A 16,085-nucleotide genomic window follows, 5' to 3' on the forward strand; every position below is an offset into this window, starting at 1 on the left:
TTACAATTTTTTTTGCTCAAAACTAAAGCAAAATTTAAGAAAATCTATCATTCCTAGATTTTTACACGGATTTCTTTAAATATGAACGAATAAAACTGGTTTTTGATATTTGATGATTGCTAATGGTTGAATGATGGATTCTTGAGCCTTAATAGAGAAACAGATACAAACTCACAAATAACTACTTAGTGCCAACAATCTGACTATCTGCTAATGTCATAAACTTCCTTTTTTTAAATAGTTTTCGATTTCTAGCTTTTAGAACAAGTAACATTTTTTATCGATATATTTTCAGGGCACCACTATATTTCTATCTGGACTCATTTGAAGGAAAACTGAACAAGTACCGCACTTTGTTCTCTGTTCCGGAGCATCTTGAAGGAGTATGCCATGCTGATGAATTGCTCTATCTGTTCAGCTCGACGTGGATGGGTACCGACGTCGAGCCAGGCTCCCGTGAGGATAAATTCCGATCGACGATGTGCAAACTGTGGACAAACTTCGCGAAATATGGAAATCCCACTCCGCCGACCAACGGAGGAATAGATTTTGTGTGGGAGCCAGTCAAGCCGGCCTATGATTCGCAGTTTGTGCTGAACGCAGCAAATTTGAATGATGAGTTGACGATGATAGAAAATCCGTTTTTGGAAAGAGTTCAGTTTTGGCGCGAAATATTCGCACGTTATTACGGCAATTATTTGATGAATGAAAGCGTGGGTGGTAAAACATATAATGGTCAATAAAAATGGTTTCAAATGATATTAATGATTAAATACATAGATTTATTATATAAAAAAACAAATGATGTAATAAATAATGTTTGTGGCTGTTTTATATCACAAAACCTTATAAAACGCTGAATAGTCAGACAGTACTCACAAGCATATTTCTAAATAATATCAATCAATATACACTACCCGTCATAAATACGGACTCACTGAAATAAGTATTGCAACACTCAGCTGAATAATGAATCACCCCCAACAAGTATAGCATCACCTCAAAACAGGTTAATTCACATTGCTATATCTCGAGATCCTTACGACTTGCAAAGAAGCGATCTTCAGCAAAGTTGTTCAGGGGATCAAGGACATCCGGGAAGCGAACAGTTTAGTTCGCGATTTTGCCGCTAGGTGGCGCTAGTAAGCATGTAAAATTGAGCATTTTGAACTAGTTCTAGCTTGTGATCCATAAGAGATAGAAAGTTCGGGTCTTCGGAAAAGTTGCTCAGGGGTTCAAGGATAGCATGCAAAATTGAGCATTTTGAACTAGTTCTAGCTTGTGATCCATAAGAGATAGAAAGTTCGGGTCTTCGGCAAAGTTGCTCAGGGGTTCAAGGACATCCGGAATATTGAATTAATGTCGCTTTCCAGATGTCCTTAAACCCCTGAGCAACTTTGCCGAAGACCCGAACTTTCTATCTCTTATGGATCACAAGCTAGAACTAGTTCAAAATGCTGAAACTGATCGCTTTCCGGATGTCCTTGAACCCCTGAGCAACTTTGCCGAAGACCCGAACTTTCTATCTCTTATGGATCACAAGCTAGAACTAGTTCAAAATGCTCATTTTTACATGCTCACAAGCGCCTTCTAGCGGAAAAATCGCGAACTAAACTGTTTCCTTTCCGGATGTCCTTAAACCCCTGAGCAACTTTGCCGAAGACCCGAACTTTCTATCTCTTATGGATCACAAGCTAGAACTAGTTCAAAATGCTGAAACTGATCGCTTTCCGGATGTCCTTGAACCCCTGAGCAACTTTGCCGAAGACCCGAACTTTCTATCTCTTATGGATCACAAGCTAGAACTACTTTGAAATGCTCAATTTTGTATGCTCACTAGCGCCACCTAGCGGCACCCAGACAACCAAAATGTACATATAACGAAATCACCTGGAGGCTTTGTATGTGCAAAATTTCACTTATAAGATGTCGCGAAAAGGCCTTCTACGTACAAAAGTGGAGGCGATATGCATGCATATATTATGTGATGAATAATAACATACAATGCGAGTGTATAAATATTCTACCGAACTGACCTGTGATCTTATGCGACATAACTTATGATAACAAATGTTGATTTGACAGCTGCTACGAATTGATTCGATTTACTTTGTACGAGTGTACGGGACGAAGCAAAATGTACAAATGAACTCAGAAAAAAGTGTTTTATGCGAGGAAACTCATCAATCTGACGAGTTTATCCACGGTGTTTTGCGAGTTTGATGTAATTTGTATGAATAAACGAGTTATAACGTGAACTTTCATGCGATTTCTTATTGTCTGGGCAAAATCGCGAACTAAACTGATCGCTTTCCGGATGTCCTTGAACCCCTGAGCAACTTTGCCGAAGACCCGAACTTTCTATCTCTTATGGATCACAAGCTAGAACTAGTTCAAAATGCTCAATTTTGCATACTCACTAGGCCACCTAGCGGCAAAATCGCGAACTAAACTGTTCGCTTTCCGGATGTCCTTGATCCCCTGAACAAATTTGCTGAAGATCGCTTCTTTGTAAGTCGTAAGGATCTCGAGATATAGCAATGTGAATTAACCTGTTTTGAGGTGATGCTAAACTTTTCAGGGTGATTCAATATTCAGCTGGGTGTTGCAATACTTATTTTAGTGAGTCCGTATTTATGACGGGTAGTGTAAGTGAAACTATTATTGTTAAAGAAGGAGGTAACACAATATTATAAACGAAAAACAAAATAAAACCGTCTTCCCTAGCAAAGCTTGAGATCATATTGAAAACTAATTTTGACGATAATAAATCTTTGAGCTTACAAATTTTGATGTTGTGCTGCACAGTTCGAACGAAACGTGTACATTTCTGAGACAAATAATGCACATAATTGGAGCGTGGAATATCATGGAGATTTACATGATATGCCATGTAAACTTCAATTATATGTCATGTAATCCAGCAGGATTCTGTGTGATTACATGACATATAACACATTTTTACATGATTTATGACTTAAATTTACATGTCGTCAGGTTTACATCGCATACATGAATTTTACATGACGTCTCATCTTCATTATTTTTAACAGTGTGGCGTGGAATTTGATAACTTTGATGTTGTGCTGGCGTGGATTTTGATAATTCAGTTTGCTGTCATTTTAGTCGTTTTAACGATTGAAATATCAAAACTGAGAGCAGAAAAATGTTTCCATGAAATCAAATTGATAACTATTTTTGCTGTCAGTAAAAGCAAATCGCTATCATTGAGAGCAAATTGAGAACTCACTTAGAAATTCATATTTTAATATCGAAACAAGTCTGCAACAAGAAAAATGTATATTTTTGTATACTATCATAGCTTTGAACATATTTTGTTTTCACCATCAAGTTGATATCATAATTTGATATAAATTTATCAATATCAAATAATATCATATTTTGTTTTTGTTCTGCTATCAATCTGAATTGTTGTTAAAGTTATAATATCAATAAATTATAAATTTGTTCGTGATACTTGTATATACAATAAGAAAATATAAAAATAAAACAATCATCTTGACGCAGACTCACTTTTTTGTCAATCGAGAACATGTATTTATCTGTAAGTTCTCAATTTGCTGTCCATGATAGCAGAAACAGTTTTTAATTTACTTTCACTAACAGCAAAAACTGTTTTCAATTTGATTTCTCTTTTCTGCTCTCAGTTTTGATTTTTTTCTGTTAAAACGACCAAAATGACAACAAAGTGAGGTTTCGAAATTTGCGACATCCCAACATCAAAATTAGTTTTCATTATGATCTCAAGCTTTGCTCGGGATTACCAACTATTCAAAAAGATAGCAAAACGAAACCAAAGTATGATATCGAATATAATACAGTAATCTCTCGATTATATCACGGATCCCAAATTTTTTGGCGTGGTATACCGAAGCGTGATTAAATTGAAAGGTATTTTTCTGTTATATAAATCGTATCAAAATTTGACATTTATGTTGCAGAAATAGAGCAAATGAAATACAAAGCACGTAGAAAATTGGTCAAATAGCTATATTATAATTGTTTCGGCTTATTAAAAAAAAAATGTTCGAGCTTCATATAATAATTGTGGCGTGATAAAATCGAACAGAAACCCGTGTTAAAATCGGCAGTGATGAGTGATGATCAATAAAACAGGATATGCTTTCGACTTGTTTTTTTTTTATTTTCGATTTTGCTCGGGTGTCGTTAGTTTGTTTCTTTTGTTTGATGTTATCGAATTCAAGCTAGGAACCACTAGAGCGAGCATGAGGCGATTAGGACCTCATTGCCCATTTAATTGGCGTTTTTGTTCAGCAAAATATCTTAAACTCGATTTAAATTTATATTAATACAACGTTATCTATGAACCTTGCTAATACTGTCTTATTATAATTGCTACAGTGATGAAAACTTTTATTTATCTTCGTCAACTGCAGATATCTTACCGAAGTTATGGCTCTTCAGGAATTTTAGTAGAACTTGAAATATCACATATCCAATTTATTTAAATTAAATCGCTGTATGTTTGGGTAGGCTTAAATTCTTAATATCATTATAATCAATAAAATATAATCAATCGCTAAAAACTCAAAATTTATTTTGGATGGGTAAGAGAATCAAATGTTTGAAAATTAGATTTTAAACTGCAGCTTTCTTGAAATTGTTCAGTATGGTGAAATCGCTTCTACACTTTCTGCAATATTCCGAAAATGCAAAACAATTTTATCTATCTATCATGGTTCATTACTACGAACAACGCGTTCAAGTGTGGCGCTGCTCTTAAGAATTTGTCATGCGATATGTTGCTCTCGAGATTCGTTAAATTTCGCTCTTCCACACCACATTCTACATAACGATTACATTGATGATAGGTGTACGATCAAGAAGGGTCGCTTTGCCTAAATTACTATTTATCTACCGGTACGTATTAACAAATCGGTTTCCCGAGAGCAGAGTTGAATTCCGACGCACGAGAGTAAGAGCGAGAGCATCTACAAATGTCCCGACAAGTTGGTCGGCTACGGTTGGTACGATGTAAAGATTTCCTCTCGATTTTCCACTTGTTCTCTTCCGTTGAATAGCTCTCGTATACGATTATAAATTGTTATCATCATCATTGTCTATCGACATCCCAGCGAATGAACCTATCAGGAAAGCTATCTCCAGCTGACATACTGCTTTGTTACCTAGCAGTAGTGGTCTTTGTAATTATTACACTCCGAGCGGGATGTGGAATAACTGAGGACAGTCTACTATTTGTGTGCATAGCAAGGGGCATCGAAAGGGGTCCGTATATTACAAAAGACATAAGAAGATTTTTGTTTAACCGTGTGAGACGATTTGCCGAAAGATTCTGATGATACAATAGTCACCATACAAGAGAATTTCGTTCACTTAAAATCCAAAATATCTCTTATCAATCGGGAATCACTCTACTTTTGTAATCTTCATAGAATACCTGTCAGATGTTTTAGTTCTATACAATTTTTTGAAAAAAAAAAATCTTTATCGATTGTACCAAAGATTATATTTTGCCATGAACAATTTCAAAAATAAGCCGAACACGAATTGTGCGAAGACATTTTTTTGAAGACACCTCACAAAAATACTAGGAAGCTTGAAGAAGTATTAGCAATCCCTGAAGAAGCTCAAGCAAATACTTCGTAGTTTGTTTCAATAACTTTTAAAGATATCTCTTTAAGAGTTTTCCAAAAAGTTTAAATTTAAATTATTCCAAAATCATTTAATTTAAGCCTTAAAGTATTCGTCCTGGTAATGACTAACTACCAGTGCTGGGAATGGTAATAGTAGTAGGCTTGAATTTCGCGAAAATCACGTGGCTCTCTCACTACAGTAGTTTAAAATTGTGAATCTCATCAAGTAGCCTTTATTGGGTACATGAATTTCTCTAAATCAGTAGTGTCATTGAAGGCTCTAAATGCGGGAAATAGAACATTTTTCTGCAGTAATTTAGGGTTGCCCTTAGCAACGGGTTTTTTTGAAATTTTCAAGGCTTTCTGCCTACAGCAGCGATGGACGTGAGTTTCACTGGCTTCGCTGACTGTGATTGGCTTTGTTTGACTACTGTAGAGCGAATTTCAGATTTTTTCCCAACCCTGCTAACTACCCTTTAGGAATTTCAATGAAAATTTCTAAAAAATATAACACATATTTTTTTTTGAATTTCAATTGCTTTTCATGCATTCCATCGAATATAATATATCACTTCTGGTTATTCTTCTCGTATTATTATATGAATAACTTAATGAATTCCTGAAAAAAATCTCTGTATGTCTTAAAGCATAATTTAAGTCTTTTTCAAGGGATTCTTAAGAAAGTTATTCAGCGTTATCAAGAAATCAGGAGCACGAAAGTTTCCTCCGAGGTTTACTCCAAATATTCTTCCGGAACACTTAGGGGTACCGGGGGCAGTATGAACACCCGGGCAGAATTGACACCTCCTGTTTGTTTGCATATGCGAACAGTTTTACACTTTCAATGCAAACAATATTTCAGTTGCTTGTCAAAAGTGTTAATTATTCACTCAAATTTCAGAGAAAAATGTTTAAATCATTGGTTTTAAGCTGGAAAATTGAGGCAATATGAACACCGGGTGACAAAGTGGGGCTGACACGATGCGGAACCATAATCCGTTGTAAATCGTCAACTCTGGATCAAAAATAATCTGGGGGCAACATTGCACAGGGCTGAAATATGACCCCCAAAAGTGACTAATATATGCACTTAAATTACTATAATTGCTTTTCTTTACATTTTAGAACCTTAGTGTCTTCGAGACAAAGATTCAATTTTACTGTTTACACAATTTTGTAGAACAATGTTGCTACCGGAAACCTCACATTTTCAAAATATTCAAGAAAAACTGTTTTTAGGAGGCGTTCGTAAAATACCTCCATATTTTGGAAATGTGACTAGATACATAGTTGGTGTCTTTGGCAAAGTTGTTTGTATTTAAATTATCTAAAACTTTGCCTTAGACACCATATTTAAAGATCGTCATTTCAGAAATTTAAAATTTACAGCGCCGCCTACACCAAAGTTACGAATTAACATTTACCGCCAGTATATGCGCTATATTTTTAGAAAGTTTTCATCCGAAGGACATCATATCAAGGACATCATAACTTCATCGCTAAACATTCTACTCCTGTTAGCTTGATGCATAGAAACAACCTGGTTGCCAATATTATGCAAGATTCAGTAGATCTGTACATATCGAACATTGCAACCGACGTGATCGCAAATGAACTTAAGATGATGGTATGCGAGTCCATTGGAGCGGAAAATGTGTTGCATGTAAAATGTTTGGTAGCTTCGTGGATGAATGTCTCAACACTGAACTATGTATCTTTCAAAGTTTCCATCGATGCACGATTTCGTGATGCTGCCCTGAGAAGATCTAGTTGGCCAAATGGAGTACGATGCCGTGAGTTTCAGGAACACACAAACGTTGTATGGCGACCAAATCGAACAATGTAATTCTATAATGATTTGTCTTCCCCTTTCTTTTTAATGTGTACCTCTGTATATGTAACTTCGCTGATATGCAATGTATTTAAGGTAAGAATTATACCACACTACTAGCAATCTGTACGACTTAGTCGAAGATGAAGTATAAATAAATAAATAAATAAGACACCATTCCAGAAAAATCACGTTTAAGAGTTACTGAATTACTGAAGAGTTACTGAATTAAGTTCACGATTTCGGCCTATCGAAATACTGTGCATTAATAGTGGCGCCACTACAAAAAATGTCGTAAATTGATTTTAACCCCTCTACCGGCAGCTTCATTTTTTACCAGTGACCAAATCCGGATCTCAAGGAGCGTTTCTGAAACAAGACATGTGTGCCTTTTATTTAAGTCCAACAGAACTAAATTCGGTCAACACTCTGATTTTTGCGAGCTGTTTGAATTTTCGGGTCGAAAACGACCCAAAGTCACAATTTGTAACTTTCTGTTAGGGACTAAGGAAGGTTAAAAATGGCATTAGGTTAAGCAATCCCTAATTTATGTAAGGCGTGCAAAAATGATATTTTTGTTTCGCTGTGTAATAATTTCAAAGATATAAATTGAAGATTTTTAGCAATACTATGAGGCTTTTCCAAATTTTCGATCACGGGGGAGTGGTCCTATGGTGGTCCGATTGACATACAAATTAGATTTTTTTCATGTTTCAAGTTATGATTTATGAATTGCTTCATGGGATATTTGAAATGTAACAAAGATATGATCAGAATTAAAATCAGCGTGAGTAATCAGTTGGCTACAAAGCTGACTATATTCGGTAAAGATCAAATCAATCGTAGAAGGTGCTTAGAAAAGGAAAAACAAGTTGGGCTATCAGGGTAGTGAATTGAGATATATCCTGAATGATCATCAAATAAAATTCTGCCATTGGAATTACTTTGCGAATTAATCCGTGAGTGATATTTTACACTAAAGTCATCAATGACAAAAACATTGACTTATTGAGAGCCAATTTCCGCAAGTCAGTTTGATAACAATTAACTTGCAGCCCAGGGTTTGAAAAGGCAAATAGGCAGCTATGAAAATATATTCACCAAGCTGCGTGTTACAACAGAAACACCCAAAATTCCAAAAACTTTTGTTTCAAATGACGAACAAATTCATGTTTTATACACCTATGAATGATAATAGCAACTCCCCAACATGCTCGATCCAGTCGATCATTACGACAAACAAACAAAATTTGGATTTTTTTTCAGTTTGGATCCAGGCTTCAAATATTTTTTAGTGACAACTGCTATATTTACATATGTTATAAGCTGTTATTTAATTAAATAGCTCGCCCTCTTAACAATTCAAAGAACGAGCATTCCAGTTCAAAATATTTAAAAAATATTGAGAGTCATTAGAGAAACGTAATCTAATAACAATTTTAGTAGCACTAAGTGGGATTCTGGAAATGGTCTCTAGGTTTATTGAAATGTTCTCATGTCAAACGGATTTGTAAAGCTTTAATATTATTAAGATCACTAATGTTAAAGTGAACCCAATAATGAGAAAAGGCCATTGCGACAGATGCCAGATTGGAGTCTCTTTTTTACAATGATCAACGACTGGGGGGAATCAAAGAAAATCATTTGTTCTAATTTTGATCTTTTCAGGTGACTTACAGTTACTTGAAAGACCTTCCAAGACGACCGTGAACAAACGTTCAGTTTTGTCGTCGTTAGTAAAAAAATGTGGGTTTCCTCTTTTCAAGATATTTGAGAATAAGTTGGCGATCTTTCAGAGTTTCCGGCAATTCGCGACAGTCCTGAAGCCTAAATCACCCAAATTCGGAACAACTGAACACGATAGGCGGCACTCTTTGTTTCCTCATTTAAATCAAAGAGCCTGAGCTAGAGGCTGCTTCGATTTGGTGTTCAGAAAATTTGTCTAGAGCATCGAAATATTTGTTCATTTCGATGCAATTTTAAGCATTAACCATTTCACCCTTAGAAGAAAGTGCGCATTCCGGAGAAACGTTCTTTCTTTCATTATTGCCACCATTAGTGACAGTTTTAAATCCTATTTTTTTTTGTGAGGAAGTTGTGAATTCAATGTTTTACCCTTCCTTTCACAGCTAAAAATATGTAGTAAATTTCAGTTTATTTTCATGCACATGTTCGGAGCATCCAAATAAACTGAAATGTCAACGACAAATTGCATATTTTTCAATCGAATACAATTGAAATATACACGATCATATAACATTCAACCATCTTTAGTTGAAAATTAAACGTGATGCTGTAACAATAGATGATTTTGGTTTACTTTTACTATCTTCTTCTGTTTACGCTACATTGAAATTTAAATATTTTTATCTGTGTTTGCTCATGGTTGCAACCATGTTCAGTGAATAAACGAAAGAAGAACATACCTTTTTTTGCAATTTCTCATCGTAATAGGCTGAATTTCATCACGCCAATCTGTCATGAAACGGCCTACTTTCCTGCACTGTAGTATGCAGTGCGGGAATAGTCATTACGCAACTGAAACCAGTGCTGTAATGATTCATTACACAACGCTTTCTCATTACGCAACTGTTTTGAGTTGCGTTATGAATCATAACACAACAATTTTTCAAAAATTGTAAAATAGTGGTGAATGCATTCCGATATAGTGTCTGATACCCTCAAGTGGTCTTCTACGAAATTGCAAAAAATATTGTACGTAACTCGTTGCAGAACTCGATTTTTCCAGCCCTCGTCGTAATTATCCTACTCGGCAAGCCTCGTAGGATAAATTTACAACTCGTGCTGTAAAAATCATCGTTCTGCAACTTGTTCCGTAAACTACTATTAATAGGTTTTTTCTCAAGACGGTGTTCAAGAATGATTACCACCGCTAGCTTTCAGTTACGAGTCCAACGAAAAATCGAAGGCATGGGTTCAAACAAGGATAGTAGAAAAAATAATACTGAAAAGTACCGTAAAAATAATACTGACAAGTACTGCTTTGTGACACTGAGAAATACTGTTTTACAGTTTTAGGTAGTTTTAAAAATTTCCAAGAGCAGAAAGAATTTGTGTACGCACAGCTAGTAGGCATTGACTTGGACAGTGACAAATAAGACCATTCTGAAATAAAACATTGAAAAGATAACATCGCCTTTTATTCTTACAACATCAGAAGTGGGATACACCAACGTCTACAGCTGAAAATCTATACAGGAGAATATCGAAACCAGAGATGATTGTGGAGAATGAAAATTTCGCCCGTTTTGATTTAGCTGGAAGTTCACCTGCGGAATCTATTCTAGGGAATGGAAAATCTGCCAAGTTTTCAGAAGCAAGGCAATTCGGACAAGCGGACTTCGATCTAGGGTTTGAAAGCCTCGCCTACGATGAACCAGCTTCTGGAACCAGCTTTGGGAGAAATGCTTTGAGAGATGAAGTTATTATCTACTATAGAGAAGTTTCGGAAGAACATGAGAGTGAAGGAGAAAATCAATTGGTTTGTTCCGCAAGATCAAACTCATCTTCTGTGAGAAATCCGGAGAATTTCAGGAATTTATCGGTAAGCACATAAAAACAAATTATAGAGAGGGACATTTTGTTGTTTTGAAAATAGATGAATCACATAAATTATCTCCAAAATTTAAGGGTCCGTATAAAATTTCGAAAATTTTCCCAAATGAACGATACGTTGTAGTTGATATTCAAGGGTTTCACATTTCAAATGTTCCTTTTAACGCGGTTTGTTCACCTCAAAATATGAGAAAATGAATAGATGATGATGATTTGACTGATGATTGTTTCGATGAGGACATCGAGAATATCAGGATGGCCGAGTTTTAGTAGGCTTTGGTGCATAGTTCCAAAGCTAAGTAGGCATTGGCTTGGACAGTGACAAATAAGACCATTCTGAAATAAAACGTTGAAAAGATAACATCGCCTATTATTCTTACAATACCATAAGCCTTGCATTTATTCACACCGGTGGGTGGCCGGTGCATACACAGGGCCGTCATTATCATAGAACAACTGTCAAAGTGCTTCAAGAAAAGGCCTATTTGTGTTGGTTGTTTTTTCGCAGTGAAAAATGTTAGTATCGTGTTTTCTGCAGCCGCCTTTGCTTATCATCAGAAGTCTTTTTCTGAGCTGAATATTTCGATGAAAACACTTTCTATCAGCCCAAATAACATATGGGCAGTTATCAAACAAACTATTTATGATACAGCTATTCATCAATAGTATAACTAGTGTATTAATTGCATTAATGTTCTGATCATGTATCTTTGATGACTTCACCACATAATCCTTACATTGCACTAAAAAATAAAGTTTGGCCAAAACTAGTTTTATCGCCTTAATCGATGAAATATATAATATGAATATGTTATTTGGCGTTTTTATTGTTTCAGAAGGGGTTATTTACATATTACGTATACTTTTTTCAGTTTTTTTTTTATTAGCAATGCAATTAAATTTGGCTGAAAGCACAAATTTTGTTTCTATTTTACTTAAAATGTGTATGAAGAGTGCTTAAATATATTTGAAATGAACTTTGTATGGAAAATATCGTCAAAATATATGAAAAATATTGAATTATTCAAATAGCTCTGACTTGAAAATCAGCAAATTTCTGCAAAAAAAATTTTTTGTAAGATCTCAGGATGATTTTTGATGTGCAATGTTTGAAATGGCGGCGACATGACACGACAAGAGTTGTTTTTCATGTCCAAAATCATCAAACTAACTAAAATGTAGGGGTCTATTTTATAAGTCGAGTCGATCAAAATGACTCGACTAAAGTCACTGTCGACCGAAAAATTCGCTCGACTCAGCTCTGTCACTCGAGTTTTTCGACAGTTGTCACTCTATGTGACTGGATTACTATGGGAGTCGACGGGTGACATCTGAAATATGCAAGCTTGCTTTGATCGACAATGAAAACAGACGAGTCACATGAATCTGCTCGATTTACAAAATAGGCCCCGTAATATTGAATAGTATTAAAATATCGACCAAATATTTTTTTTCATCCGTATGCTTGATAAAAGTGTTGAACCATAAGCTTTCAGATAGTGCGTAACTTTGAGGAAATATTGCATTCCTTAAATATGAATTTTGTACTTTATATTATTGTTAGATTTTTCAATTTTTTGACATCAACCAATTTGAAGTCATAAAAGTCAAAGAAAAATTAATTTTAGTTCAAATTAATTTAAGGAACATAATAATATAATACATGAGGTATATTTAAAGTAATAAAAAACATAAAAATCTAGAAAAAGTTTTTGGTAGTTTTGGACGCACCTTTATATTGGGCCCGGCCATTATGCATTGTCACATTTATCAAAAAGTACTTATGGATAACTGCAGTGAAGTATTCCCAACAATAAAATTGCAGCCTAGCTTTAAATCAATTGTTTGTTATAAGAAAGTGTAACTATATCATAATTAGGCTTTCATTTACTACTGAAATTAAATGGAGTTGCCGCGCAATATGCTAGACATTATGCTAGACATTATGCAATTGACAGGTGTTTGATAAACATATTAGTTAGATTTTATATTTTATCATTATGGCAAACTCTACACGACAAGAAACTACATTACCACTAGAAAATCACTTATCTTATCTACTAGACATTTGTTGGAAGAAGTCAGACCGAAAGAATGTTTTCCATACTTTGACTGTTTGCATTCGCATATTTCTAAGTAAATGCAAGTAACTCAAAGTTGCTCGATGCACATAGCATGCTCAGAGCAAAACCGTCTCCCCCCTTGGTTTGGAATGACCCATATCTACGGTACGTTGAATTTCTTTCGATTTTCCCAGGGTATATCCTACGAATTGATAGTTATATTGTTTGCACCAAAATGTCCCGATGTCCTTCGATCTGCCTGTTGCATACATATCATGGAGGCGCTTGGTTGCTGGTATTTCTTTCTCCATTCTTATATTCTTACAGGTACTCTACCCCATCTCTTGGGTCATTTTTAACATTTTCCAACCAAATTTTGAACATGTTAGAGAAATATGGTCGGCTAATGATTGCATGGTTATAGCTACCAAGTATTATAGATTTGACGTTAGCATTTTGGAAGGCTTTACAATGTTGTATCAAAGAAATAAAAATCAACAAAATGAAATCATGAACCACTTCTTAGAACGATAGTTCAGAAGCTAAGAATATCAAATATTATGTTCATGGTCCTTACCATACACGGAGACGGGATTCAGCTCAATTTTGGGTTGTCCCGTAGTTGAGCCCTGGGTAATTGGCTAAATTTACAAGTTCTCCACTAGGTAGTTTGGTAGTTCAATTCCATTAAAAACTATTCTCAATTTTGGGTTAATTTAATGTAAAATTGAGTTCTTTTAGCCTAAACATAAGAAAACTTGCATTCACCAAAATTTGGCTTATTGGTCAAAGTGCCCCTCATTGGGTAAATGCAGCTCTCTCTATTTTTGACCGATAATACTGAGAGATTATGGGTTGAAAGCTAAATCGATATAATTGAAGTTGATCGAAAGTATTTGTCATTTGATGACTCTCCATGGTATTAACTCCAATTTGTCAAAAATGTCGAATGTGACTGTTTTAGAGTTATGGGCAGTGCAGAGATTCATCCAAAAATACGATTTTCATTCTTCCGGATATCATTCAAGAATTCTACCGAAAGTTTTCGTGAGATTCAACCGTAAATCGTTCTGGTATTTTTTCCAGAATTTACATTGAGATTCTTAGGGAAAAATATCTTTCTAAAAATTCTACTAGAAATTGCTTTGGAATTAAAGGAGGATTTCCGGAAGAATCCCGGACGGTCGATTTACAGAAGAACCACAGAGAAATCACTAAAATATTATCAGGAAGATTTCCAAAGGAATTATTTTAAGGATTCTCGTAAATATCTGAAACAAGAGTGGACAATAGTGCTCGGGCGGCGAAGACGTGCGCGGATGCGGTTCCTGTTTTAAATGCAATGTTCTCGATAATATGGAAGAAATTTCTCAAAAAAGTAGCGGATAGTGCGTGTAAGAATGAATTTTTATGGTGTATAGTGAAGAATTGTGAAATTATGGTATTTTTCGAGATGTTTGATCGATTTTGTAATGGCTTGGCCGATGTGAAGTGAAAAAAAAAACCTGGCGTAGTCATTGTATTAGTGTTGTCGTGTGGGTGGAGTGAAGTGAGGGGTTTTTTCATCTGAAGCTTGAATGACGTTGTTTTAATGGGATTCAATGATGTTGAATGAATTGTTCTCAATTGGCATCTAAGGCATATTATAAATATTTCCCTATAAAGTTGTTCAATTCATTATATAAAATCATGTGGTTGAAGTGCTGGAAGCCATGGGTACCTCAGATCAGTAAGCGTGTGTGCGTGAAACTTAGCGCATCGAGCATTATGTTCATGACAACGACAAAATGTGGTGTTAGAAGTGGAACAACCTAAAGCTGTAGGCCGACGACATAGTAACGCGGCGCGTCAAGCGAAGCGTGACGCGTTCATCGTGTGATTTGCATATAAGCGACGAGTGACGCTACATGTGACATTGTAACGCCTTGTTGAATTGCGTGGGTCGTAGTTACATTACAGGATATCCGGAATAAAAAATTGCAAAATAAGTATTTTGTAGTTTTAGATCTACATTTCCTACCATTAAGGGACTGACCATTTTGTATGAAAATAAACAAAAATAATTATATGGCGCGTGAGAAATCTCAATCTTATTAAATTTTGCGTGAAATGAACACAATCATTAATGACATGTTTCGCGAGTACAGTATAGCATATAGTGTAAATAGGGAACCATAAGAAAAATCAAACCATCATTGGTCATCGGAGAGTTCATCCAGTTCATTAAGTGTTACAAATCTGCATGGGGTTCCAACAAACTTGGTGAGATTATTCTAATTTATATTGTATTTATTTATCTTTTTATATCATATATAACTGGGTTGGGAGGGACCACCAGGGCACCCGAATGAAGCGATTTGGACAGGGAGCTTGGGACTGCCTCCTCCCTGTTGTTAACATTTCGTGGATTGAGGGCGGGCTCTTCGACCCCATCTATTGGGAGTATTCTGTCAATCGAGGGCTTGATTGTTCGTGAAAACTTTCTTCTGGAAGGAGATTCTTTTCCCCTGCCGCGGGTTTCGTGCAAGTGTCTCTGCTTGCGGGTCCGCACATCCGTTTTTGGCCCTTCATACAGGAGACTGACTGCTCACGACAACAGCACAATCTTGATCAAATCGCTTTTCAGATTATTCCAGTGCTATAGGCAGATGCCTTGCTACAATAGATGGTAGAACCAAATCATCAAAATCATCATGAAAGCTAAATCGATATAATTAATTTTGAGTAAAGTAAACTTAAAATCTAGGCAAAAAGATTTCTCCATGTACTAACTAGAGAAATTAATTGCACTTCTCAGCATTACACGAGAGGGACACTCTGACCACCAATATGGTGCACGTCACTGACTGGCGAAGGAGAATTTTCCTCTCCGCCTTTGGTTCGTCCGGAGCTATCTTCTACCACCATCGCACCGCTTCGCGACACCCAGTGAGGTTTTCCCTCTAGAGAGGCTGCCGTGTCGGTCGGTCGGTTGGAGCG

The 16,085-nt window shown here is 35.8% G+C and overlaps 1 protein-coding gene across 5 annotated transcripts in view; it reads left to right on the plus strand.

Moving 5' to 3' along the window:
- LOC5578160 (esterase B1) overlaps positions 1-798 on the plus strand; it is a 28,093-nt gene extending 27,295 nt beyond the window's left edge. For 3 of the 5 annotated variants that reach the window (XM_021843197.1, XM_021843202.1, XM_021843201.1), the window contains exon 4: positions 296-798. In XM_021843197.1, the coding sequence (XP_021698889.1) occupies positions 296-743 (448 nt within the window). In that variant the 3' untranslated portion in view covers positions 744-798. The remainder of the gene's footprint in view (positions 1-295) is intronic. The other 2 variants (XM_021843198.1, XM_021843199.1) reach the window with 1 other exon arrangement.
- The last annotated feature ends 15,287 nt before the right edge of the window (positions 799-16,085 follow it).

The sequence above is a fragment of the Aedes aegypti genome, chromosome 2 (genome assembly GCF_002204515.2).
Source record: "Aedes aegypti strain LVP_AGWG chromosome 2, AaegL5.0 Primary Assembly, whole genome shotgun sequence".
Classification (NCBI taxonomy): domain Eukaryota; kingdom Metazoa; phylum Arthropoda; class Insecta; order Diptera; family Culicidae; genus Aedes; species Aedes aegypti.